The sequence below is a fragment of the Dendrobates tinctorius genome, unplaced genomic scaffold (assembly GCF_039654945.1).
Source record: "Dendrobates tinctorius isolate UK_male_01 unplaced genomic scaffold, ASM3965494v1 ptg000036l, whole genome shotgun sequence".
In the NCBI taxonomy this organism is placed as follows: domain Eukaryota; kingdom Metazoa; phylum Chordata; class Amphibia; order Anura; family Dendrobatidae; genus Dendrobates; species Dendrobates tinctorius.
This window is the reverse complement of record NW_027361704.1, coordinates 25,756,142-25,783,381: the sequence shown is the minus strand read 5'-3', so window position 1 is coordinate 25,783,381 and position 27,240 is coordinate 25,756,142. Positions and strand designations below refer to the sequence as shown.

Below are 27,240 nucleotides of genomic sequence, written 5' to 3'. Positions count from 1 at the left end.
TAGTGGGTCCCAGCAGGTGTGAGGTGAGACCCCCGTGTAGCTGCGTCACACAGGCGCAATGTCGGGCCGGGACAGTAATGCGCCCCTTTTTGCCGTGACAGGCACTGACACGCGATGTACACACGGAGCATCACGGGTCACATGATCTGACGCAACCTTTCTCCAGGAACTTTTCGGTTGTCACTCTTGGAATGTTCCATATTCTCTATCAGGAGGGGGGTATTGGTGACATACAATTGGTCTCCTGGGTGTCACAGAACGCCACGTTTAGTTCGCACATAATTATGTAATAAGATTGTTTCTGTTTCCAGCAATGTAATCTGCACTTTCCTCAGTCTGGGAAGGAGTGGGAGAAGTTTGCGCACCCCTCTGTTACTGGCCGAATGGTGCGCTCCGAGGAACGTTCTGTTCTGCCCTTTTTGGGGCGCTGTAAACGTCATCGAGGCTTGTTTGTGCCAGGGCTACAGAGCGAGCAGCGGCGGCGGCCGGGCCTGGGCTCCCGACACCCGCTCTCCTCGTCTGTTCCTCCGTCCGCCTCAGCGAAGGCCATGTCCACCCCGGCCAGGAGGAGGCTTATGAGGGACTTCAAGAGGTGAGTAGGGCGCAGCCCCCTCCACCCACTTGGGACCCTCCAACTTTGCCCGTGTCGTGCGCAGGCCTCGGGGGGGCCGTAAGGGCCATGCTGGTACTCGGCCATGATCTGCGGAGCTCCTGGTGTGGCTGGGGACGTCCTGGGCCCCTGGTCGGACGGTGCGGTTTCTGTCCAGCCGTGTTCTCACCTCATGGCTTCCCTGCCGTCCTGATGTGCAGCGGGCCGCACATTCTCCTCTGTGGCCCTTCGGTGAAGCAGCAGGTCCGCTGACACGTGTACATCTCTATGGCCGCTGTCTTGGGTTCAGTTCCCAGTATGAGTATTTGCTATTTTTCTTGTGTGTAAAAAATCCATCATCTTGCAAAGCAGATGGGATTTCTCAAAATCTCCCAACCGAATGGTTTTTATTCCTGCCAGCGCTGCGGTGCACATTATAACTTCTTTTGTGGTACATAATTGTTTTATTTTTGGATTTTCCATGTAGATGTGAAAGAGATGAGGAAAATCTGCAGACCAAACCGTGTGCGCGCCTTTAGTGCGTTTCTGCAGTGGAAATACAGTAGTAACACATGTAATGCGCACATGACTGCATCAATAAAGTTTTATCAAACTCAAGTAACTACGTATAGCCGCTGCAGAAAGACCCTCGGCCTCTGATCATCGGTGTACGTGCTGCAGATGCCGCGCCAATAACGGGGGCATTGCCATCTGCAGAGTTTGTTGCAGGAATTTCTCCACCTGAAAATCATTCATATTATGACTAGCTGAAGAGCTCGGCGTTGCCCGGGTATAGTAACTAACTGTGGTTAGTTATAACAAATTGTAATGATTATCCCATAGTCCAGTGCCCATATACCCATCATACGTATCCTCCATTCCATAGTCCCATGCCCATATACCCATCATACGTATCCTCCATTCCATAGTCCCATGCCCATATACCCATCATACGTATCCTCGATTCCCATAGGCCAGTGCCCATAAACCCATCGTACTTATTCGCCATCCCATAGTTCCGTGCCCATATACCCATCATACGTATCCGCCATCCCATAGTCCCGTGCCCATATACCCATCATACATATCCTCCATCTCATAGTCCCATGCCCATATACCCATCATACGTATCCTCCATCTCATAGTCCAGTGCCCATAAACCCATCGTACTTATTCGCCATCCCATAGTTCCGTGCCCATATACCCATCATACGTATCCGCCATCCCATAATCCAGTGCCCATATACCCATCATACGTATCCCCCATCCCATAGTCCAGTGCCCATAAACCATCGTACTTATTCGCCATCCCATAGTTCCGTGCCCATATACCCATCATACGTATCCGCCATCCCATAGTCCAGTGCCCATATACCCATCATACGTATCCTCCATCTCATAGTCCCATGCCCATATACCCATCGTACGTATCCTCCATCCCATAGTCCAGTGCCCATAAACTCATCATACTTATTCACCATCCCGTAGTCCCGTGCCCGTATACCCATCATTCGTATCCTCCATCCCGTAGTCCCGTGCCCGTATACCCATCATTCGTATCCTTAGTCCCGTGCCCGTATACCCATCATTCGTATCCTCCATCCCGTAGTCCCGTGCCCATATACCCATCATACGTATCGGCCACCCCATAGTCCCGTGCCCATATACCCATCATACGTATCCGCCATCCCATAGTCCCGTGCCCATATACCCATCATTCGTATCCTCCATCCCATAGTCCCGTGCCCATACACCCATCATACATATCCTCCATCCCATAGTCCCGTACCCATAATATGTATCCTCCATCCCATAGTCCCATACCCATAATACGTATCCGCCATCCCATAGTCCCGTGCCCATATACCCATCATGCGTATCCGCCATCCCATAGTCCCGTGCCCATATACCCATCACACATCCTCCATCCCATAATCCCATGCCCATATACCCATCATACGTATCCTCCATCCCATAGTCCAGTGCCCATAAACCCATCGTACTTATCCGCCATCCCATAGTCCTGTGCCCGTATACCCATCATTCGTATCCTTCATCCCATAGTCCCGTGCCCATATACCAATCATACGTATCCGCCATCCCATAGTCCCGTGCCCATATACTCATCATACGTAATGGCCATCCCATGGTCCTGTGCCCTTATACCCATCATTCGTATCCTCCGTCCCGTGCCCATACACCCATCATACGTATCGGCCATCCCATAGTCCCGTGCCCATATACCCATCATACATATCCTCCATCCCATAGTCCTGTGCCCATCATACATATCCGCCATCCCATAGTCCCGTGCCCATATACTCATCATACGTAACGGCCATCCCATGGTCCTGTGCCCTTATACCCATCATTCGTATCCTCCATCCCATAGTCCCGTGCCCATACACCCATCATACGTATCGGCCATCCCATAGTCCCTTGCCCATATACCCATCATACGTATCCTCCATCCCATAGTCCCGTGCCCATCATACATAACCGCCATCCCATAGTCCCGTGCCCATATACCCATCATACGTATCCGCCATCCCATAGTCCCGTGCCCATACACCCATCATACATATCCTCCATGCCATAGTCCCGTACCCATCATACATATCCGCCATCCCATAGTCCCGTGCCCATATACCCATCATGCGTATCCGCCATCCCATAGTCCCATGCCCATATACCCATCATGCGTATCCGCCATCCCATAGTCCCATGCCCATATACCCATCATGCGTATCCGCCATCCCATAGTCCCGTGCCCATATACCCATCACACATCCTCCATCCCATAATCCCATGCCCATATACCCATCATACGTATCCTCCATCCCATAGTCCAGTGCCCATAAACCAATCATACTTATCTGCCATCCCATAGTCCCGTGCCCGTATACCCATCATTAGTATCCTCCATCCCATAGTCCCGTGCCCATATACCCATCATACGTATCCGCCATCCCATAGTCCCGTGCCCATATACTCATCATACGTAACGGCCATCCCATGGTCCTGTGCCCTTATACCCATCATTCGTATCCTCCATCCCATAGTCCCGTGCCCATACACCCATCATACGTATCGGCCATCCCATAGTCCCGTGCCCATATACCCATCATACATATCCTCCATCCCATAGTCCTGTGCCCATCATACATATCCGCCATCCCATAGTCCCGTGCCCATATACCCATCATACGTATCCGCCATCCCATAGTCCCGTGCCCATATACCCATCATACGTATCGTCCATCCCATAATCCAGTGCCCATATATCCATCATACGTATCCGCCATCCCATAGTCCCATGCCCATATACCCATCATGCGTATCCTCCATCCCATAGTCCCATGCCCATATACCCATCACACATCCTCCATCCCATAGTCCCGTGCCCATATACCCATCACACATCCTCCATCCCATAGTCCCGTGCCCATATACCCATCATACGTATCGGCCACCCCATAGTCCCGTGCCCATATACCCATGATACGTATCCGCCATCCCATAGTCCCGTGCCCATATACCCATCATTCGTATCCTCCATCCCATAGTCCTGTGCCCATACACCCATCATACATATCCTCCATCCCATAGTCCCGTACCCATCATACGTATCCGCCATCCCATAGCCCCGTGCCCATTTACCCATCATACTTATCCTCCATCCCATAGTCCCATGCCCATATACCCATCATACGTATCTTCCATCCCATAGTCCAGTGCCCATAAACCCATCGTACTTATCCGCCATCCCATAGTCCCGTGCCCGTATACCCATCATTCGTATCCTCCATCCCATAGTCCCATGCCCATATACTTATCATACGTATCCGCCATCCCATAGTCCTGTGCCCATATACTCATCATACGTAACGGCCATCCCATGGTCCTGTGCCCTTATACCCATCATTCGTATCCTCCATCCCATAGTCCCGTGCCCATACACCCATCATACGTATCAGCCATCCCATAGTCCCATGCCCATATACCCATCATACATATCCTCCATCCCATTGTCCTGTGCCCATCATACATATCCGCCATCCCATAGTTCCGTGCCCATATACCCATCATACGTATCCGCCATCCCATAGTCCTGTGCCCATATACCCATCATACGTATCCGCCATCCCATAATCCAGTGCCCATATACCCATCATACGTATCCTCCATCCCATAGCCCCGTGCCCATATACCCATCATACGTATCCTCCATCCCATAGTCCCGTGCCCATATACCCATCATACGTATCCTCCATCCCATAGTTCCGTGCCCATATACCCATCATACGTATCCGCCATCCCATAGTCCCGTGCCCATAAACCCATCATACGTATCCGCCATCCCATAGTCCCGTGCCCATAAACCCATCATACGTATCCGCCATCCCATAATCCAGTGCCCATATACCCATCATACGTATCCGCCACCCCATAGTCCCGTGCCCATATACCCATCATACGTATCCTCCATCCCATAGCCCCGTGCCCATTTACCCATCATACGTATCCTCCATCCCATAGTCCCGTGCCCATAAACCCATCATACGTATCCGCCATCCCATAGTCGAGTGCCCATATACCCATTACACATCCTCCATCCCATAGTGTGTGTGTGTGTGTATGTGTGTATATATATATATATATATATATATATATATATATATATATATATATATATTATACAGTGGGGAAAAAAAGTATTTAGTCAGTCAGCAATAGTGCAAGTTCCACCACTTAAAAAGATGAGAGGCGTCTGTAATTTACATCATAGGTAGACCTCAACTATGGGAGACAAACTGAGAAAAAAAAATCCAGAAAATCATTGTCTGTTTTTTTTTTCATTTTATTTGCATATTATGGTGGAAAATAAGTATTTGGTCAGAAACAAAATTTCATCTCAATACTTTGTGATATATCCTTTGTTGGCAATGACAGAGGTCAAACGTTTTCTGTAAGTCTTCACAAGGTTGCCACACACTGTTGTTGGTATGTTGGCCCATTCCTCCATGCAGATCTCCTCTAGAGCAGTGATGTTTTTGGCTTTTCGCTTGGCAACACGGACTTTCAACTCCCTCCAAAGGTTTTCTATAGGGTTGAGATCTGGAGACTGGCTAGGCCACTCCAGGACCTTGAAATGCTTCTTACGAAGCCACTCCTTCGTTGCCCTGGCGGTGTGCTTTGGATCATTGTCATGTTGAAAGACCCAGCCACGTTTCATCTTCAATGCCCTTGCTGATGGAAGGGAGGTTTGCACTCAAAATCTCACGATACATGGCCCCATTCATTCTTTCATGTACCCGGATCAGTCGTCCTGGCCCCTTTGCAGAGAAACAGCCCCAAAGCATGATGTTTCCACCACCATGCTTTACAGTAGGTATGGTGTTTGATGGATGCAACTCAGTATTCTTTTTCCTCCAAACACGACAAGTTGTGTTTCCACCAAACAGTTCCAGTTTGGTTTCATCAGACCATAGGACATTCTCCCAAAACTCCTCTGGATCATCCAAATGCTCTCTAGCAAACTTCAGACGGGCCCGGACATGTACAGGCTTAAGCAGTGGGACACGTCTGGCACTGCAGGATCTGAGTCCATGGTGGCGTAGTGTGTTACTTATGGTAGGCCTTGTTACATTGGTCCCAGCTCTCTGCAGTTCATTCACTAGGTCCCCCCCCCCCCGTGGTTCTGGGATTTTTGCTCACCGTTCTTGTGATCATTCTGACCCCACGGGGTGGGACTTTGCGTGGAGCACCAGATCGAGGGAGATTATCAGTGGTCTTGTATGTCTTCCATTTTCTAATTATTGCTCCCACAGTTGATTTCTTCACTCCAAGCTGGTTGGCTATTGCAGATTCAGTCTTCCCAGCCTGGTGCAGGGCTACAATTTTGTTTCTGGTGTCCTTTGACAGCTCTTTGGTCTTCACCATAGTGGAGTTTGGAGTCAGACTGTTTGAGGGTGTGCACAGGTGTCTTTTTATACTGATAACAAGTTTAAACAGGTGCCATTACTACAGGTAATGAGTGGAGAAAAGAGGAGACTCTTAAAGAAGAAGTTACAGGTCTGTGAGAGCCAGAAATCTTGATTGCTTGTTTCTGACCAAATACTTATTTTCCACCATAATATGCAAATAAAATGAAAAAAAAACAGACAATGTGATTTTCTGGATTTTTTTTTTCTCAGTTTGTCTCCCATAGTTGAGGTCTACCTATGATGTAAATTACAGACGCCTCTCATCTTTTTAAGTGGTGGAACTTGCACTATTGCTGACTGACTAAATACTTTTTTTCCCCACTGTATATATATAATAATTTGGTTCAGAGAAATGGGGCTGTCACAGCACATCCCTCGGCTCCATGGGACAATGGACCATCAGGTGAAGGAACTGCAAGAAACCTGCCATGTGTGAAGGTGAAGGTGCCCATTGGACCAGTTGTGTAACCTGGGCCTGGTGTCAGTACTGCACAACAGATGTTGTAGGACTACATTTCCCAGCATGCTCTCTGCCAGAGATTTGAATGTGGTTCCCCCAGGTTGGATACAGCGTAGTTTTCTGGGTGGGACAATCCACAGCATATTACAGACCTGCATTGCCCTTAAATTTTTGTGAATCTGTATCTACACGTGGCTGGATTCACCGGAGTTGTGGATTTGGAGCGGCTGCTTCTCAGTTTATGCTGTGGACATTCACCAAGGAGTTTCTCCCCGTAATCTGTTATATCCACTGCTATATCTGCACAGTTTGGTGTGGATTTTCTGCTGTGGAAAGTATATCTGTACACTTGGGCTGTGGCAGCACTGTGACCTCTTCCGGCTAGTCTCAGACAAGTCTATTTCAGTGCTTTGACTTTTGCTGTAATAAACAAACAGATCTGACCAGTCACATACAGCTTGTACTGGAGTCCATGGCCAGAGAGTCTCTGGTGAAAGTCAGACACATTTGGAAACTGTTTGTGATACAGCTGTGGCAGGTTGCAATGTGACCTCACATTTCACAATTTCCTATGATGTCACAACACGACCCTCTGATCTAGGTGTCATCGTGTAGCCAAAGTTTGTCATAACTAAAGTCTCTTGTGTCAGTCCCGTAAAAATAAATAGGATCTCTCCACTGATTGGTTATGATCATTTCCTTACTACTGTGTTTTTTTTTTTTTTTTTGGCTTTAAATTCTTTCTCCATAGGGAGCACTAATGCATGATTGAAGAGTTTTCCAGGATGAGAAAATCTCTGTACCCAGTCTGTTTGTTTTAAAAATACAAATTCTGCTCTACTCATCCACCCCTGGTCCTCCACTGAGTCTGATTGATGGTTCTGAGCGGCTTATCCCTTCTGCTGGGGTAGTCTCTGAGCTCACTGACTGGCTGCTGTGCTGTCAGACAATAACAGACATCAGTAGCAGTAGTGAAGACTTGGTCCTGGGGATTGTGAATAAATAATTTTGGTTTTCCTTTAAACAAACTGTGATTGAGGACAGAAACCCCAGTCTAGTAATCAACACAAAGCAGGAAAAATGCTGATGAGCCAAAAAAGCCCTTGTTTATAAACAACCTGCTAAACTATGGGGCTAGGGTGTGACCTCTCCTCTCCTCTCATGAGTCAGCATAGCATAAATCTGTGAGTGCTAGTTCCTAGAAAACTAGTAAGAGACTAGTTATGTGTTGTATATTGTGCAATTACAGAGCTGCACTGCAGTTACATAGGGTATTTGTCTTGCGGGCATATATGTAGCAGAGATGCCCTCAGAACAGCGCTCAGTACCTGGAGCTTGACCCCCTGGACACTTCTGCTCCGTGCATGCAGATATACATTGCAAAGGTGCAGATATCCAGTATTTGTCATGGTGCCTGTGCTGACGCTGATGGCACTATTTGATGTGGTGTGCCAAGTGTACGGTAGACTACCCTGGTCCAGTGTGGTTCTCCGTGGTAGCCGGACCGGGGCAGAGTTCAGCTCTCTGAATTTTTTGTTTTAACTTGCTAAGTCTTCATGATGTTACGGTAAGACTTATGTCATGACCGTGCACAAGTGAGCCAAGCCCCTGGTTCAGCAGGAACCAAATACTGTCCTGGGCCCGGACCTGGTTAGTTCAAAGCTGCTTGCTCACTTCTTGTGTAGAAGTGTTCAGTTGCTTACGTCTGACACCCATTAACCTCTTAACGAAGAATGACTAATATTTCCACCACAGGTACAGGTTGCACTACATATTTTACAGCAGTGTAAAAATACGCCTCTAAAATTTTCCGGAGTATTCTTAGCCAAGGAGGAGTAACTTACTGGCCCTGTTAGACCACATGCATAATAATCATGCCCACCTTAAGCTGCTGTGGCCCCTATACAGAAGCTTTGCTACCTTTTGAGTGACGGGTTAGTCCCTGCGTGTGTGTGTGTGTGTGTGTATATAGGTAGAGACTTGTCAGTCATTAGCAGCAGGTGGGCAGAAGCCTTTTTATCACATTTTAGAGTTAAGCCCCCGTCACACACAGTGATCGCGATCAGAGATCAAGTTTTGTGACTCAACAGCGATCTCACTAGCGAGATCGCTGTGTGTGACACTTATCAGCGACCGGCCCCCCTGCCGGGTATCGCTGATTGTGCTCGAATGGCCTGGCCTTTTTTTGGTCGTTGGTCTCCCGCTGGCCAGCACGCATCGCTGCGTGTGGCAGGCGGGAGACCAGCGAGCTGGAGCTGGTAACCAAGGTAAACATCGGGTTTCTAAGCGCGGCGCCTGCCTGGCACTGTCCTAATGGCTGGTGAAGCTGCCTGTTTGGCTGCTAACCAGCGATCATGTAGCGACACACCAGCGATCCTGACAAGTTCATATCATTGTCGGGATCGGGGTGAGTGGCTGTGTGACGGGGCCCTAATACATAAATATCTGAAAACTTACAGCAAGTGTATCATACATGTTCCCGTGGTTCGGGCATTGTTTCTGCTGGCAGGTTCCTTAAGGGGTAGCTGACAGCTGTATCAGCCCCTAATTACATGACTTCATTTGTCCTTAAATATTGTGGCACAGGTTTACAGTGCATATCGGGGGTGCACAGCTTTTTCTGGGCCAAGGACCACATTATCAGACTGAACAAATTCCAAAGGCCACAGTAAAGCCTAAAGCAGTGTTATGATCTGGGCCATTTATAGAATATTGTAATCAAATGAGATAAATGTCAGCTGCAGCTTTGAGTTCCTGGACGACAATGTGGCGTTACCTTCTCACCTGTTTGCATGCATGCGGCAACTTCTACTGTACTTATTGTAACTTGCGAAAATGTTTCACTCCCATAAAAACTACATTGTGGGGCACCTCACTCATGTATGGCCACATCTCCACTTCATCTACTTTTTTCTGAAATATTACTTTGGAATTAATTGACTCATATTCTGCTAATATTTGGGGGTTCTATAGAGCAGGGGCCCCCAACCGCCGGTCCGCGGCCCAGCACCGGGCCGCTGCAGTGCCCTTGCCGGTCCGCGGACACAAGGGGAGCCAGGGGCGGTCAGTGGCGTAGCGGGGGCTGGGGCGGCGCGCAGCAGTTCTTAGCGGCGGCCAGGGAGCGATCCAAGCAGCTCCGCTGCCTGCAAGAGGGAATAGCAGGAGCGGAGCTGCAAGGACCCGTCCAGCTTCCTGCCCGCCGCCCGCGCTTCCTGTCTGACTGACACAGAGAGGGGCGCGGCCGCTGCTGTGTCAGAGCGAGGAAGCGCGGGCGATGCTGCGGACAGGTGAGAGGAGAGAGGTGGTGTCTGTGTGTATGTATAATGTGTGTGTGTGTGTGTTGGTCTGTGTTTGTGTAGCCTGGCCCTGGAGGAGATGGGGACATGAGGAGAAGGCCATGAGGGGAGTGATGGAGAGACGGCAGTGATGGGGTGAAGGCAATGATGGAGAGATGGCAGTGATGAGGTGAAGGCAATGATGGGGGAAAAGGGAATGATGGGGAGAGGGGAGTGATGGGGTGAAGGCAATGATGGGGTGAAGGCAATGATGGGGAGAGGGGAGTGATGGGGTGAAGGCAATGATGGGGTGAAGGCAATGATGGGGAGAGGGGAGTTATGGGTGAGAAGGGAGTGATGGGGTGAAGGCAATGATGGGGAGACAGCAGTGATGGGGAGACAGCAGTGATGGGGTGAAGGCAGTGATGGAGAGAAGGCAGTGATGGGGTGAAGGCAATGATGGGGAGAAGGGAGTGATGGGGTGAAGGCAATGATGGGGAGAGGGGAGTGATGGGGTGAAGGCAATGATGGAGAGACGGCAGTGATGGGGTGAAGGCAATGATGGGGGAGAAGGGAGTGATGGGATGAAGGCAATGATGGGGAGAGGGGAGTGATGGGGTGAAGGCAATGATGGGGAGAAGGGAGTGATGGGGTGAAGGCAATGATGGGGAGAAGGGGGTGATGGAGCACTTATTCGAAACCTATGGTGAGTTGAGTCACATTATAAATGTTGTTTAATTATAAGTATGTACTGCTACACTACAACCGTGTCCATAGCCCCGCCCCCTTATGACCAAAGCCCCGCCCCTGCCACACCTCCATCCCCGCCCTGCCGGGCCATGGAAGAATGGTCTTGCTTGAAACCGGTCCCTGGTGCAAAAAAGGTTGGGGACCACTGCTATAGAGGGACATTGTGAACCATAGGCATTGCTTATCCTTAAGCCGCACTACACCTGACCTCTTCTGTGACCGAAGCCACCAGACAAAGACCAGCATGAGTATGACCAGATGGCTGGGGGCTACAGGTTGTGGACCCCTGACATAATGATACTCACTAAGTGTGCACTCCACGCGGCCCCATCAGCTCATGGCACGCTTAATGTGGTGTGACTGACATCCCTGAGATGTCCTCACCTTCTACTCCTGGAACTTTGAATCCCACGGCTGTGTGTGAATACTGTAACTTTGTGACTGTGACACACAGGGAAAGATCCACTGCACATACCTAAAGTCATGGGATTAAAAGTTTCGGAAAATAATGTATGGATAGCTCAGGAATCATAGAGTCAGATAATATCGGAGTGAGGAGGGATTTCCAGGGTCATCGTGTCCAACCCTCTGCTCAATGCAGGATTCACTAAACCATCTCAGACAGATGTCTGACCAACCTCTATTTGAAGACTTCAGTTGGAGGAGAACTCACCACCTCTCGTGGCAGCCTGTTCCACTCATTGATCACCCTCACTGTCAAAAACTTTTTTTCTAATATCTATTCTGTATCTTTTTCCCTTTCACTCCATTGCTTCTCATGTTTCCATGTGCAAATAAGAATAACGATGATCCATCTATACTATGACATCCTTTCAGATATTTATAGACGACTATTAAGTCTCTTCTTGGCCATTATTTTTTGCAAGCTAAACATCCCCAGAACCTTTAACCATTCCTTGTAGGACATACTTTGCAGTCTGCTCACCATGCTGGTAGCTCTTCTCTGAACTTTCTCCAGTTTTTCGATGTCTTTTTTTTTTTTTTTTTTTTTTTTTTTTTTTTTTAAATGTGGTGCCCAGAACAGGACACAGTATTCCAGATGAGGCCTGATCAAGGAGGAGTAGAAGGGATAATTACTTCACGTAATCTAGACTGTATGCTTTTCTTAATACATTATAGAACTGTTTGCCTTGTTTGCTGCTGCATCACGCTTTTGACTCTCAGATCTGTCACACCTCAGTAGGTGTGCTATGCAGAAGGGGCAGGACTGATCAGGGTGAAGAGCCCACCTTCTAGTCTGGACATTTGAATGTGTGACAAAATAAGATATATAAGGTGAGTATTACTATATACTGTAACCTAGCACCACATTATGGGGTTGCCTGTAATGAACTTTAAAGACAAATGCAGTCATGTAATTAGATTATATTTGTCAAAGAGCTGATGTTATGTGGCTGTAGTGGGGTTATAGGGACAGCCTTTCCACACATATATGGTGTATATAGAGTGTATGCAGCTAGGACTGATTGATGAGTTCAGTAAGCTGGTGCCAAAGAAGGCGTCAGATGCATCTCATGCAGATGTTATGCCTGCGGCCTGAGAAATTTGTCATAATTTCCACCGTGCATTGGGCAGCATACATAGCTGTCAGGTTCACTTTAAGAGCATGCACCTCTTAATAAATTAGGCATAACACACAAACCCACGGCATTTCTAGTAAATCCTGCTCTGAGTAATTTGTGTACATGCTGTACACCAGCAGTGAAGCTAGCATTACTGCTCCAGATACTGGCCAGAACTGTCACCCAAGGAGGACTCCCCACCCAGCAACAAGGAAGAGAAGAGCCTGGAGAGCTGTGTGCTGATGAAGACACATGTTGGGAATATCCCATTCATGGGTGAGAGAACCTCGGAAACCTTTTATTTATTGAATATACGAGAAAAACAGGTAATGTAAAAACCAACACACTGCACAAAAAGGATGAATATCTGCAGCACACTGATGAAGAAGCAGTCTGTTTTCTTCACGTTCGAGGCAAAAGATCCTGAAATTGTACTGCAAAATGGGTTCTGAGTCCATGCACCACATCACTGTAGCTGTCGTGTGGGACACGTTGGAGGTTCCGGAACTTTCTACGGTAAACCTCATGAGTCAGTTGGTATTTCTTTATCAGGGCCTGATTGATGGCCTCTTAGTCTCCATCTTGGTCTTGGGGGGGAAGCAAATGCCTCCAGAGCTTTTCCTTTGAGCCCTGGGGTTAGATATCGGGCCCATTGGATCACAAGCAGCTGGTACGGTCTGCAGGCTTTTTCAAATCCCCGCAGAAAAATGTCCAAGCCCCCATCCTTTTCCATCACCGGAAAGTGCTCTGGCCATGGTTTAACCCCTTTACCCCCAAGGGTGGTTTGCATGTTAATGCCCGGGCCAATTTTTACAATTCTGACCACTGTCCCTATGAGGTAATAACTCTGGAACGCTTTCATGGATCCCGGTGATTCTGACATTGTTTTCTTGTGATGTGATATGACTTGTGTTTATTTGTGAAACAAAAAACAGAAATTTGGTGAAAATTTTGAAAACTTCACAATTTGCCTACTTTGAATTTTCATGCCCTTAAATCAGATGTCACACAAAATAGTTAATAAATTACATTTCCCACATGTCTACTTTACATCAGCACAATTTTGGAACCAAAATTTTGTTTAGTTAGGAAGTTATAAGGGTTAACAGCTGACAAGCGATTTCTCATTTTTAAAACAAAATTTACAAAACCATTTTTTTTGGGACCACATCACATTTGAAGCCATTTTGAGGGGTCTATATGATAGAAAATACCCAAAAGTGACACCATTCTAAAAACTGCACCCCTCAAGGTGCTCAAAACCACATTTAAGAAGTTTATTAACCCTTCAGGTGCTACACAGGAATTTTTGGAATTTTTTTAAAAAAAAACTTTTTTTCGCAAAAAATTTACTTTCAGATCCAATTTGTTTTATTTTACCAAGGATAAGAGGAGAAATTGGACCCCAAAAGTTGTATAATTTGTCCGGAGTATGCCGATACCCCATATACACTGTGTGCAGAATTATTAGGCAAGTTGTATTTGAGAAGATTCTTTTTATTATTGAACAACAACTATGTTCTCAATCAACCGAATAGACTCATAAATATCAAAGCTTAATATTTTTGGAAGTTGGAGTGTTTTTTTTTTTTTTAGGAGGATATCTGTTTGTGCAGGTAACTATTACTGTGCAGATTTATTAGGCAGCTTAATAAAAACCAAATATATACCCATCTCACTTGTTTATTTTCACCAGGTAAACCAATAGAGCAACACAAAATTTAGAAATAAACATTTCTGACATTCAAAAACAAAAAAAATCAGTGACCAATACAGCCACCTTTCTTTACAATGACACTCAAAAGCCTTCCATCCATAGATTGTCAGTTGCTTGATCTGTTTACGATCAACATTGCGTGCAGCAGCTACCACAGCCTCCCAGACACTGTTCCGAGAGGTGTACGGTTTTCCCTCCCTGTAGAGCTCACATTTTATGAGGGACCACAGGTTCTCTATGGGGTTCAGGTCAGGTGAACAAGGGGGCCATGTCATTATTTTTTTCTTCTTTTAGACCTTTACTGGCCAGCCACGCTATGGAGTATTTGGATGCATGTGACGGAGCATTGTCCTGCATGAAAATCATATTTTTCTTGAATGATACCGACTTCTTCCTCACTGCTTGAAGAAGGTGTCTTCCAGAAACTGGCAGTAGGTCTGGGAGTTGAGCTTCACTCCATCCTCAACCCGAAAAGGTTCCACAAGTTCATCTTTGATGATACCAGCCCATACCAGTAACCCACCTCCACCTTGCTGGCGTCTGAGTCGGAGTGGAGCTCTGCCCTTTACTGATCCAGCCTCGGGCCCATCAAGAGTCTCTTTCATTTCATCAGTCCATAAAACCTTAGAAAAATCAGTCTTAAGATATTTCTTGGCCCAGTCTTGACGTTTTATCTTATATTTCTTGTTCAAAGGTGGTTACTTTTGGGATATTACTAGCACTTGTTTTGCGCCAGAAGAAACTGGTGTGGTGTCGGTGATCGGTGACAGCAGGAGCTGTGGTGGTGCCAACAAGGACTTGTGTGGTATCGTAAAAGAGACAAACTGTGTTGTATGAACTGTGGTCTGAGAAGACCGGTATAACGGACATGGGGAAATCCCGAAAGGGGGTGGAGTCCCGGAAGGGGGCGGTGACCCAAAGTGGGGTGGTAACCCAAAAAGGGGTGGAGTCCCAGGAGGGGGCGGCAACCCAAATTGGGGTGGTTCAGGAAATGGCAGCACTGGTTGACTCAGTGGGTATGTCTTGAGACCCGCAGTGTGTCTGTATGAGTTTTGAGGAGTGCGGCATGGATTTTCCGGATAATGACTGGCCACAGGTGTGTACTGTGATGCTGCATCGGGAAGGAGCCTCTGGTCGGCAGGACTCGGTCAGGTGACTCTGACAGGAACACCTCTCGTTTTCTCTCTGACCGAGAAAAACGTCAGGATTCGCTGTAAACACGGGGTCACGGTGAACTATGCAGTAGACAGAGTAATGTTCGAGGGGACCAAAGGTGGTGCATGCCAAGGGGGCGGGATACCGCGGGACTTAGTCTATGCCTTGGAGAGGTGCCAGGACTTTTGTTTGACGTATGGACGGATGATGGAGACGTTTCGACTGTGGGGCTAGTAGACACTGAGACAGTGACGGCTCCTGACGTGGATAGGTCAGAGGTAGAACTGACCAGAAGAAGTACATCTGCCCAACTGACGGACCTGACGTCTTGTGACAAGACGGATGGTGGACTGGGAGATGAGACGTCTGGACTTGACACATTGGTGGATGGTAACAGGAGGGTTCACTCGACTGGTGTGACTGACCCAGTGGTACCCTTTGACAATATAATCAAAGAGGTCGTGGTGAGACACGTGCTGGCCAAAAGAGAACAGGATCGTGAGATACAGTTGATAAGAGACAGTGGAAGAACGTCTCGAAAGAGGAAAAAGTCCTGAGACAAATGGCCGAGCACAGGGTTAAGGGGCTCAAGAAAGAAGTCTTGGAGCTCAGAGGTCACTTGTCCGCCTGGCATACGGTGCGCAGATCATGCGCTGGCCGTGCGCTAGCAGGATTTTGCCGTGCGCTGCGCACTTTTGAAGGTGCGCCGAACGCAGCATGTTGCATTTCGGCGCGCATGGCGCACTTTCAGAAGTGCGCAGCGCACGGCAAAATCCTGCTAGCGCACGATCTGCGCACCCTATGCTAAAGATAGGGTGCACAGATCGCAAGCGTCCATGTGCGCTAGTAGGCGGCGATGACCGGATGGGGCGGGCAGGGAGCCAGGAGGGGGCGGGGCTTAGCGGCGGCCGTGCGCAGGCCGTCGCTGCGCTATAAAGCGCAAATGTGAAACCGGCCTAAGACTGATGACCGTACCAACTGGGAGAGCCGGTCAGTGGGAGAAAGGTCAGGTGACGAAGCGCACTATAAGAGTGTAGTGACTAGACAGGGTCTGATGACGCAGACAGACCGTGACTGGAGGGTCAAAGCCAATGACCGATATTCTGACCGCTGGGGGTGGGGGAGGCCTAACGTAGAGATGAGGCCGTATGATAGATGGAGACGGTTCTCTCGACCTGTGGGGCAAAGTGTAATGAGTGCCCGGTCTCGAGCCTGATGTGATGTGTGTTCAACCCCACAAGTTTGAACAGAGGGAGGAGGTATGTGGTGTAGTGACCACTGTGTCCGCTAGGGGGCGCTGTATGGATGTCCCAGGAGATGTGGATGAATGGCGAAATACGGAATGACCGTTATGTATCTCAAGGTGAGTGGCCTTGAGATGGAGATTTATGTGTGTGTTAATCAGCAGTGATACTGCTGAGGTGCTGGTTCAATGTGTCAGGAACTAGTTACACCCCCTGGGTGGGTTTGTAGGTATTTAAAGCACTGTTGTAAAGAGTGTGAAAATGCCTGAAGGACCTGTGATGACGTCAGTCATGTGACAGTGGGCGTGGCTATGAACGATATAATGTGGCCAGGGTGAGTCACAAGGAGTTAATGCAGGGACCTGGTTGGTCCAGAGCGGAAGGTCCCGTGAGGAGAGTTGTCTCCTGGCTGTGTGTAATGGCTGCCAGCGTCTGAGAGTCCCTGAGAGGAGAGAGTGGATGTCTGCAGCGTGGAGCAACAGCCATGAGGAAACCCTGACGTGGGTGGGATAATGATGAGGCTGAAGAGCCTGTGTATGCTGGACATTGCTAACAGAGGGAAACTCTGTAATGGACGCTATGCTGGTGAAATGAACTGTCTGTTGCTGTGATGGTTTATGCTGCATAATAAACCGCATGGACTGCCGGATGCGATTTGTTCACTGCCTAGCGAGAATCCCCTAACTAAATGACAGCGCTATATATATATATATATATATATATATATATATATATATATATATATATATATATATATATATATATATATATATATATATGTGTATTATATTCAGCACTCACCAATATAGCTGAAAAACTGTGCGTCTTTATTTCACATGAATTCCATCAATGGATATGTGGACATGCAGGATGTTAGAGGAGTGCTAGGGGAGGGAGCCTGGACCTGTAGAAGCGAGTAATCGCGAAACGGCCGTTGTCCGGCACCTCCCTCCCCTAGCACTCCTCTAACATCCTGCATGTCCACATATCCATTGATGGACTTCATGTGAAATAAAGACGGTGTTTTTCAGCTATATTGGGGAGTGCTGCATATTTCTTTTTTCATTTCATATTGAAATATTCATGTTTCTTCATGCAAGTACCTCCGTTTTTTGACTGAAATATATATCGCAATACTTCAGATAAATAGCTCCATCTGTTAGGCTATGTGCCCACGTAGCGTTTTATTCCGGACACTAAAAACCGGACTCCTTCCCAAAAATCGTGTGTTTTTTTTCAGCGCGATTTCACCACGATTTTACTGCGATTATGATCGATTTTGCCGCGATTTTCGTGTGCGATATTCAAGCACTTTCCAAGCGATTTGAAGCATCGCTTGGAAAGTGATTAACAGGTTGGTCACACTCGTCAAACAGTGTTTGACAAGTGTGAGCAGCTTTTTACTATTGAGGCCGCCTATGTGGCATCAATAGTAAAAGATAGAATGTTTAAAATGCTAAAAAAATAAAAAAAAAAATCAGGGTATATTTACCTTCCGGCGTCACGCGCTGCATTCCCGGCCTCAGCGATGCCTTGCGAGACCTGTGATGACGTTGGTCTCGCGTTACTATAGCGATCTCGCGAGACCACGTCATCACAGGACCTTGCCGCAAGGCATTACTGGGAACGCTTAGGCCTGGAATGCAGCACGTGACGCCGGAAGGTAAATATACCCTGACTTTTTATTTTTTATTCCTTTTTTTTTTACAGGGGTATGGTACCCAGGGCCTGGAGGACAGTCTCCTCTCCTCCACACCGTGGGTACCAACCTCACATGAGACGCTTAACTTCCCGCATGGTGGGCATAGCCACATGCGGGAAGTAAGTGATTCTCATGCATTCCTATGGGTGTGGAATCGCAGCAATTCTTTGCGATTCCGCACAAAAGAGTGACCATGCTGCGATTTTTTTTTTTTTTCCCGCAATGCGATTCCGCCGCGGAAAAAGCGCAGCATTAGCACAGCATGTGCGGAATGCCATAGGAATGCATGGGGGGCGTTCTGTACACGATTTTTAAACGTTTTCGCGCCGAAAATCGCGGCAAAAACGCTTAAAAATCGCTACGTGGGCACACAGCCTCAATGTGATTTGTGTGCCCTGGTTTGCTGTTCATATGTTTGCTCTTTGCTGGGATATATATGGAGATTATATATAATTAAATTCCAAACAGTTGATGGTGTATTAAATATACAAAATCAGACTTACTTAATGATAAAATCAAGTGACCTCAAATGTGAGAGACACGATGGCTATTGTCGCCTTTACTCACATCATGCAGTAATAATTCTAGTGAATTTATACACATTAAATGGAGCGAAAGAATGTCTTCCTGAAGTTAATATTACCTAGTGCAAGACATTATGGTTACTTAGCGTGCCTGTGCTGAGGTAGAATCATTAGAAAAACCCAACATCTGATAGATATTGATTTAGTACTCTACATGAATATGACCCTCATGTTTTTAGGCAGAGTACTGCAAGATGTGTGGAGTGAGTGCTGTGTTCCTCCACTCACCTTGTTAAGTATAACTTGAAAAATTCATTTGCCTGCTTTCATTATACAACTAGAGAGGTCAGTTGCGGTACTCTGCCTAACGTGCTTCTACAATGCTGCAGAGGTGGCCACTGCTAGCAGCTTGGTGGACTTTAGACCATCTGCATAAACATACTACTAGTCTGACCTGTTGATCTTCAGGAGTGCGCGGTCCTATTTAAGTATCAGTATGAAGATAGAAACTTAAAGGAGATTTGGTGCCGAGTATTCTTCCCATGAATCTTCCATACAAAATGATGGCATGTCCTTTTTATTCTGTGATAGAAGACCTTTTTAAGATTGTCATTATTAAAAGACAGCTAAACTTAAGTGCTGCAGATATGCGCAAGTAGGAATTGTATAGGTAGCTTTAAAATATTTGAGATCATGCTGACATAAGTAGTTACGTCATTACTAACATGAGCATTGCATATGTCCAGCTCATGGAGTAGTGCTTAGTATATTCATGTGGACAGCCCCTGCAGAAGAATGAGGCCCCATACTGCGTCTCTGATCTTACATTCTCAATTACATGCTGGATTATGGTTTCCTCCTCTAAAATGTACTCATGGATCAGTTTCTGTCTAAATCAGGAGTCCCACAACTTGCTGAGGGCTCGTTATTAAGTTGGGGATCTTAGTTACATTCACCTGTGACCCGTATAACACTCTGTTAGGATTACTGTTGCTATGCATCCTGTATTTAGCGAAGGGCTTGTATGTGGATCAAGATATTTTATTCTCTGTATTTTCTATCCAAATCTTAGGTTACAGGAAGATCCCCCTGTTGGAGTCAGCGGTGCACCATCTGAGAACAATATTATGGTCTGGAATGCAGTTATATTTGGGTAAGTTTAGAAATATGACATGAATTAACTATATAATACTTGCAAGAAAAACCACTGAATAATTTGGATCTCAGACTGTGGATGTATCTTGCAGACATTAAGTCCTTTTTAAATGTACATTTTGTAACACCAAGAAGGAAATGTCATGGAATTATGGAAATCACAGGATCGATTGTTATTGACATGTAACATGTAAATGATGTGCAGTTTGCTCCTGCTATTGTGAGCAGCCTGCAAGGCCTACATGTGCTACCATGGCCTGCAGCATCTCCAAACTTGTCTCCCTTCAAGCACATCTGGGACGTCATAGGTCGGCAGTTGTATAGGGAGCTGCCAGCAGTGGATTTTGATGATTTGCGTGCTAGAATGCATTCACCATGGCAGAACAGTCCTCAGATAACCATTAATGTCCTCATTAACTGCATGCCAAATTATGAAAGTGCATATATGATATTTAAATCAGTAACGTGATCATGCGATTTTCATACTTCCATGACTCTTCCTTGTTGAAATCTCAATGTGGATTAGTGCACATACATTCTTTACAGTACAGTAACTAGTTATATTCTGCCACCATACATGTGATATTGGCAAGAAATACCAGAGAAAAGGAGTGTTGTTTGATCAGACTACAGAGATTGTTTCCTAAAACCATGTAACCAATGGCATAGATAGGAGCAGATACAAGTCTTAATGGCTATAATGCCTGCTACGTGATTGCAATTGTGCACTTTTACTGATCTTCGATATTACTTCTGCTGTGTTTTTAGACTGTTCCTTTAATTACAAACAAAATTGCATAATACAATAATAGTTTTGACGTGACTGAGCTGCTGTCATGTCTTCTTTTTTAGGCCTGAAGGAACACCATTTGAGGATGGTGAGTTTTTCTTGCATAACCCTGAGACTTTTGTATTCCTGGCGTGCATGTTATGAAATGTCCTGCTAAAAAAGAGATAAATACAACTAGATCCACAGTTCTTTGTCTCCAGAATTGTCTAATTCTGGTTAATTATTGGTTCACGTTGACATTATTGGATCTTATTCCACATGGGACAGATTGCTTGCAGGAATTGTTCTGATTTTGTCTCTGACTGACACTATTGGATGGATTTGTTTCTGGAGGAGCTGAATGATTTCTGCAAAACCCATTTAAATATGGTGCCTATAGATATTTGGTAAATCTTGGCTGAACGTGACTAATTATGCATGACAGCTATTGAATTATATGGTGGTCTCAGCCGGATATAGAAGAATCGGGCATATTTGATGTCTGCATACATATCGCTGTGTGCATACGACGTCTTTTTCAAGTGGATTCCCCCGGGAATGTGTCTGAGAAAGTGCCGTATCAAATGAACATAATGCGCAGCAATGTCAAAATGACAAGGAAACCCTGAGGTAATTAAAAAGTGACTTGTCAATACTCCATGCAGCTTCCGCTCTCTATACTTCACAGAACAAAGTAAAAGAATGATGGCTTCACTGTTGTAAGAACGATGGCAAAAACCACCGGTGAAGCCACTTTGGAAGACGACTGCTGGCATTTTCCTTAAGTGGCTTTGCTTGGGAAAACTCAGCAGCTGTACCAGTGTATAAAAGGCACTGTGTGACGTTGTTTAACCCCTTAATGTCCAATGACGGACACAGTCCGTCATTGGACACAGTCCGTCATTGGACTTCTCCCCTGCTTTGATGAGGGCTTCGGCGCTGAGCCCGTATCAAAGCCGGGACATGTCAGCTGTCTTGAACAGCTGACATGTGCCCGCAACAGGCGCAGGTGGAATCGCGATCCACCTGCACCTATTAACCCATTAAACGCCGCTGTCAAACGCTGACAACGGCGTTTAACCTGCGCTTCCGGCTGCCGGGCCGGAAATGATGTCATTGCTGACCCCTGTCACGTGATCGGGGGTCAGGGATGCGTTGGCATAACAACCAGAGGTCTCTTGGAGACCTCTGATTGTTGATGCCGCTTTGCTATGAGCGCCACCCGGTGGTCGGCGCTCATAGCTATGCAGTAATTCTGCTACATATAGGCGATCTGCTCATCGCCTATATGTAGCAGAGCCGATCAAGTATGGCATGCTTCTAGCCTCCCATGGAGGCTATTGAAGCATGACAAAATTTAAAAAAAAAAAGTATTTTAAAAAATATGAAAAAAAAAAAAAAGTTCAAATCACCCCCCTTTCACCCTATTCAAAATAAAATAAAAAAATTACACATTTGGTATCGCCGCGTTCAGAATCGCCCGATCTATCAACAAAAAAAGCATTAACCCGATCGCTAAACGGCGTAGCAAGAAAAAAAATCAAAACCCCAGAATTACGTTTTTTTGATCTGACAATGCATTAAAATGCAATAACGGGCGATCAAAAGAACGTGTCTGCATAATGTCAGCTTGGCATGAAAAAAATAAGCCCTCACCCGACCCCAGATCACGAAAAATGGAGACGCTACGGGTCTCGGAAAATGGTGTGTTGTTTTTTTTTTTTTTTAGCAAACTTTGGAATTTTTTTTCACCACTTAGATAAAAAAGAACCTAGACATGTTTGGTGTCTATGAACTCGTAATGACCCAGAGAATCATAATGGCAGGTCAGTTTTAGCATTTAGTGAACCTAGCAAAAAACAAGTGTGGAATTGCACTTTTTTTGCAATTTCAACGCACTTGGAATTTTTTTCCCGTTTTGTAGTACACAACATAGTAAAATCAATGGTGGTGTTCAAAAGTACAACTCAATACAAAAAGGGTGGGGGAACAAGAGGCGCAATAGTGCCCTATCACTAGTGACACTACGATGTGAGTGATGTAATGCAGTTCCACTCACCTATTCCAGTTGTGTGACCCACAACTGGCTTGAAGACATAACACAGTATCAGCTGCTGCAGGACCTCCACCGACCACTCCAAAGTGGAAAAACTGCCAGAGAATATGGGAAGCAAGATGTGCCACAGTCCGCGCTGCTGAATCCACAAAATCACCTGGGATGCAAGATGTAGTAACAAAGTACTTCTTTATTCCTTGGAAGGAATAAAGAAGTACTTTGTTACTACATCTTGCATCCCAGGTGATTTTGTGGATTCAGCAGCGCGGACTGTGGCACATCTTGCTTCCCATATTCTCTGGCAAAAGTACAACTCGTCCTGCAAAAAATAAGCCCTCACATGGCCATATTTACGGAAAAATAAAAGTTATGGCTCTGGGAAGAAAGGGAGCGAAAAACGAAAATAACTCCGGTCCTTAAGGGGTTAAACAGGGCTTGTGCTGCCGAGAACAATGGGAGCCTATGCACACTGAACCAATTATTACAGATCGCTCAGCCGTGCCTGTGTAAATGAGATGTTAGACAGCCGGCTGGTAAACATACTGGTGGTCGCTTAAGGCCTCTGTCACACTTCAGTCTTTTGCCGTCAGTCGAAATCTGCCCTTTTGTGAAAAAAATGGATCCGTTTATTTTTTGGCGGAATCTGTTTTTTTTCCCCATAGACTTATATTAGCGGTGGATTGTGACGGATGGTCGTGCGTTGCATCCGTTTCTTTGACGGATCCGTTGGAATTTAAGCGTCCGCATCTTGAGTAGACTGACAAATTATGCAATTTAACTCTAAAAGCCGTTCTGGAAGAGGCCAAAAAATTCTCTCAAAGTTTTTTCACACTTTGACAGTTTGCAACTGACGTCAAAAGACTGAAGTGTGAAAGAGGCCTAACGCTGCACCCTGAGCAGTGTAAGGGTATGTGCACACATAGTTTTTTGTCTCTGTGGATTTTGTAGAGAAAGCCGTAGGTAAATCCGCAGGACAAAGTCCTGTGGTTTTACACCTCATAATGGATGAGGTGTAAAACTGCAGCGTTTCTGCACCAAACAATTGACAAGCTGCGTTTTGAAAACCGCAGCAAAACCGCGCGGAAAAAAACGCAGCATGTGCACAGCTTTTTTAAATTTCCATAGGAAATAAAGGTACTGTACAACGCAGCAGAATCTGCTGCGTTTCTGCAGAGCCAAAACTGCTGCGGAAACGCAGCAGAAACCGCAAAGTGTGCACATACCCTAACAGGCCTTGTAATCAGCTTCCATATTAAAATTACATGCACTAAAGTAAGCAAAATCTGATGAACACCTGCAGAAAAAAAATTTATACGGCCTGCTTGCTGTAACGTTGCTTTGGAGGCCAGTCACGCCATGGCAACACAATGTATGACCTCTGCAATGGATCCTGCATCCAATCTCACTTGTGCAGCAATGTAGCATCTAATGCAAAAATGTAATTGGGGTTTAAAGAAATATGTAATGACAAAAAAAAGCAAATAAAACAATGTATGGGATTTTGTGCACACTGGTTCCTTCGCACACCTTGGTCTGTTGCAGCCCAGGTTTCTCCAGTCTTCAGGATACCATAGGTGTTGTGCTATATTCAGATTTGTATTGGAGACTACATTTTACTGAAAGGCTTATTTTTCTGTTTCTTAAGGTACATTTAAACTCTTGATAGAATTTTCTGAAGAATATCCAAATAAACCTCCAACTGTTAGATTTGCCTCAAAAATGTTTCATCCTAATGGTAAGTGGATGTAGTAAAATGTTCTTTCCTTGCGTTGGAGCAGTAATGTACTAATGGTAGATCACTGCCCTATTGAATAGAGCAGAAGTCGCCATCCTGTGATCTGCTTATTGGAAACGTGGACATGCTGAGAGTTGTAGTTTTACAACCACTGGACAGTCACACAAGCTGGGATTACTGGTGTTCCATATGGCTCATCAGGATAAGGCTGGGCTCACAAAGAATTAAAGGGGTGCGTTTAACGCATCCGTTACATAGCGGCGTTAACACACCTATACACTGCTATAGACGAGCGCATCGCTAATGCATGTCATAATCGGCATGCGTTAGCGATGCGCCGTCATTCTGTGATGGACCCTCGGACACGGGTTGCAGCGTCTGAGGGTCCGTCACTGCTAGTGCAGATTAAGCATCTGCGCTAACGGTATAGCATAACGCGATTGCGTTAAGTCAGTCAACTCTATGCGTTGAACGGATTGCTTTAACGCTATGTGAACCTGGCCTTATTTGCTGTGGGATACGGTAGTAGCCATATGGATGAGAATTTCATATCTACAGGCATTTTTTGCTCAGAAATGATCTTGCATAATTTGCAAAGCACAGGGTAAAATCTGCCTGGTAGGTGCAGTAACCAAAATAGTTATTTGTAGGTTGTATCGGGCATTTAAAGAGTTAACTGAACTTTTCACTACAGACAATTATTATAAAAAAAGCTGCATTGCTGTCAGACTACTTATTTGTAGTACAGATGCTGGCAGTGAAAGGCTCACATCTGTCCCCTCCTGAGCTTATCAGAACAAGCTCCTGTCACTTTTTGGCTGATGTAAGCTACTGCTCTATCTGCTTGGTGAGCCATTACACCCAGCTTCCCCGCACCCTGGATACTGTCAGCACCTTGTTCTCAGAGAACACATGCTGACCCCTTCACTGCCAGCATCTGTACGCCAGCGGAGTGCATTCTGATACCAATTCAGCCGAAAGCAGGTAAATGGGCTTAGGGTGAAGGGGATTAGGAAGGCACCTACATGCAGCTTTTTTGCCTACTAAACTGTCTCTTCATACTAGACAAAATGAAGAAAAAAAAAGTATCAAATCAGATAGTTGTGATTTGTGGTTTTAATAGTAGGTATCTGCATTTCTCAATCACCTTTCCATGTACATTAATAAAAACAGCATTTTCTCTTCTCGCAGTTTATGCTGATGGCAGCATATGTTTAGACATCCTTCAGAACCGCTGGAGCCCAACTTATGATGTCTCTTCCATATTAACATCCATTCAGGTGAGACACTGCAGGGTTCCACTTGTGGGGGGGTCTAGTTTCCTTAATTATGTTGCTCATATGCACCTGCAGGAGGCCACAATGTCTTTCTGCGTAGCTTTATACCATGAAGGTCACTCTCCGTGATCAAGACGACTATTTTGTACACCAGTCTTCCTGATGGACATGCAGGAGTAAGATGCACCTATTTCATAATCGCACGCCACCCAATGAAGTATGTGAATACTGGCGTGCACCTCGTTAGAAGTGTTAACATTTCTGGTGCAAGTTACACCACAAGTTCATATGAATTTATGGGGTGGGCTTCACCACATCCTATCTACGGCAGAGCTGGCCAAAACTGACATGAAAACTCAAACTTGTGCAAATACTTTGCAACATCTGATGGCAATGAATTCCTGAACTGGAGAGAACACATTCATGAGTCGGGCCAAAAGTATATACCCTACTAGTCCATTTTTTGTTTTTGACAGAAGACTGATTTTAGCTGTTGGGGCAGCATGTGTACATGGTGGGATGGCACCATAGCTTGGCAATCTTTCCATGGAGCACTGCAGCCACTACAGTGTCCATTGTGTCACTTACTGGACCTCCCTTCTGCACACAGTTGTGATGCAGAGCTAGATGAGATGGCTTCCTTTGTTAAGTTATAAAGTTTCCTCCTGGACTATGTCCACACATAATGTAACCAAAATGTAACATAAAATGGTCAGTTGGCTAAAGCGAGCGATGGAAGAATACAACTAGGTGATAATTACATTGTTTTTCTACTTATTCCAATATATCAAACTTTAAGTTACTTTTTTTCTTCTTCAGTCTCTACTTGATGAACCAAACCCAAACAGCCCCGCGAACAGTCAAGCAGCACAACTTTATCAGGAAAACAAACGAGAATATGAAAAGAGGGTATCGGCAATTGTAGAGCAAAGCTGGAACGATTCCTAAGCGCTCACACTTGCCAGTATTGTTCTTCTCCTTTGTGAATGTCTTAACATTGGAAGAGACAGAATTGCGAACTACTACAAATGCCTCAAGTTTTAGAGATTTTCAGAATATCTTTTTGGTTCTCCTGCCCCGATAATACTCTTGTGTGGAAAGTGTAAAAGCTTGTGTAACTTAGTGTATTTTTTATTGCATGTTGTGCATGGTTTGAGAATAAGTTATTGCTACATTTGTAATATATCCTGTTTATTACCCCTACTTTAATGTAAAAGGTTGGCATGGAGTTTTCATGCAAATACACATTTTGTAAATCCGTA

General features: G+C 45.8%; 1 protein-coding gene across 1 annotated transcript; it reads left to right on the top strand.

Moving 5' to 3' along the window:
• The first annotated feature begins 368 nt into the window (after window positions 1-368).
• Window positions 369-27,240, top strand: UBE2B (ubiquitin conjugating enzyme E2 B). The gene is made up of 6 exons (XM_073573762.1): window positions 369-592; window positions 20,059-20,139; window positions 20,994-21,019; window positions 24,612-24,701; window positions 25,893-25,981; window positions 26,798-27,240. Exons 1-6 carry the CDS (start codon window positions 384-386, stop codon window positions 26,924-26,926), a joined length of 624 nt encoding a protein of 207 aa, XP_073429863.1. The 5' UTR covers window positions 369-383; the 3' UTR covers window positions 26,927-27,240.

Bases quoted from the DNA above. Each gene is read 5' to 3' on its own strand.
- UBE2B (XM_073573762.1), top strand. From the start codon at position 384: ATGGTGCGCTCCGAGGAACGTTCTGTTCTGCCCTTTTTGGGGCGCTGT. The intron at 593-20,058 runs GTGAGTAGGGCG...TCCAAATCTTAG, and splicing joins CTTATGAGGGACTTCAAGAG to GTTACAGGAAGATCCCCCTG. The intron at 20,140-20,993 runs GTAAGTTTAGAA...CTTCTTTTTTAG, and splicing joins TGGAATGCAGTTATATTTGG to GCCTGAAGGAACACCATTTG.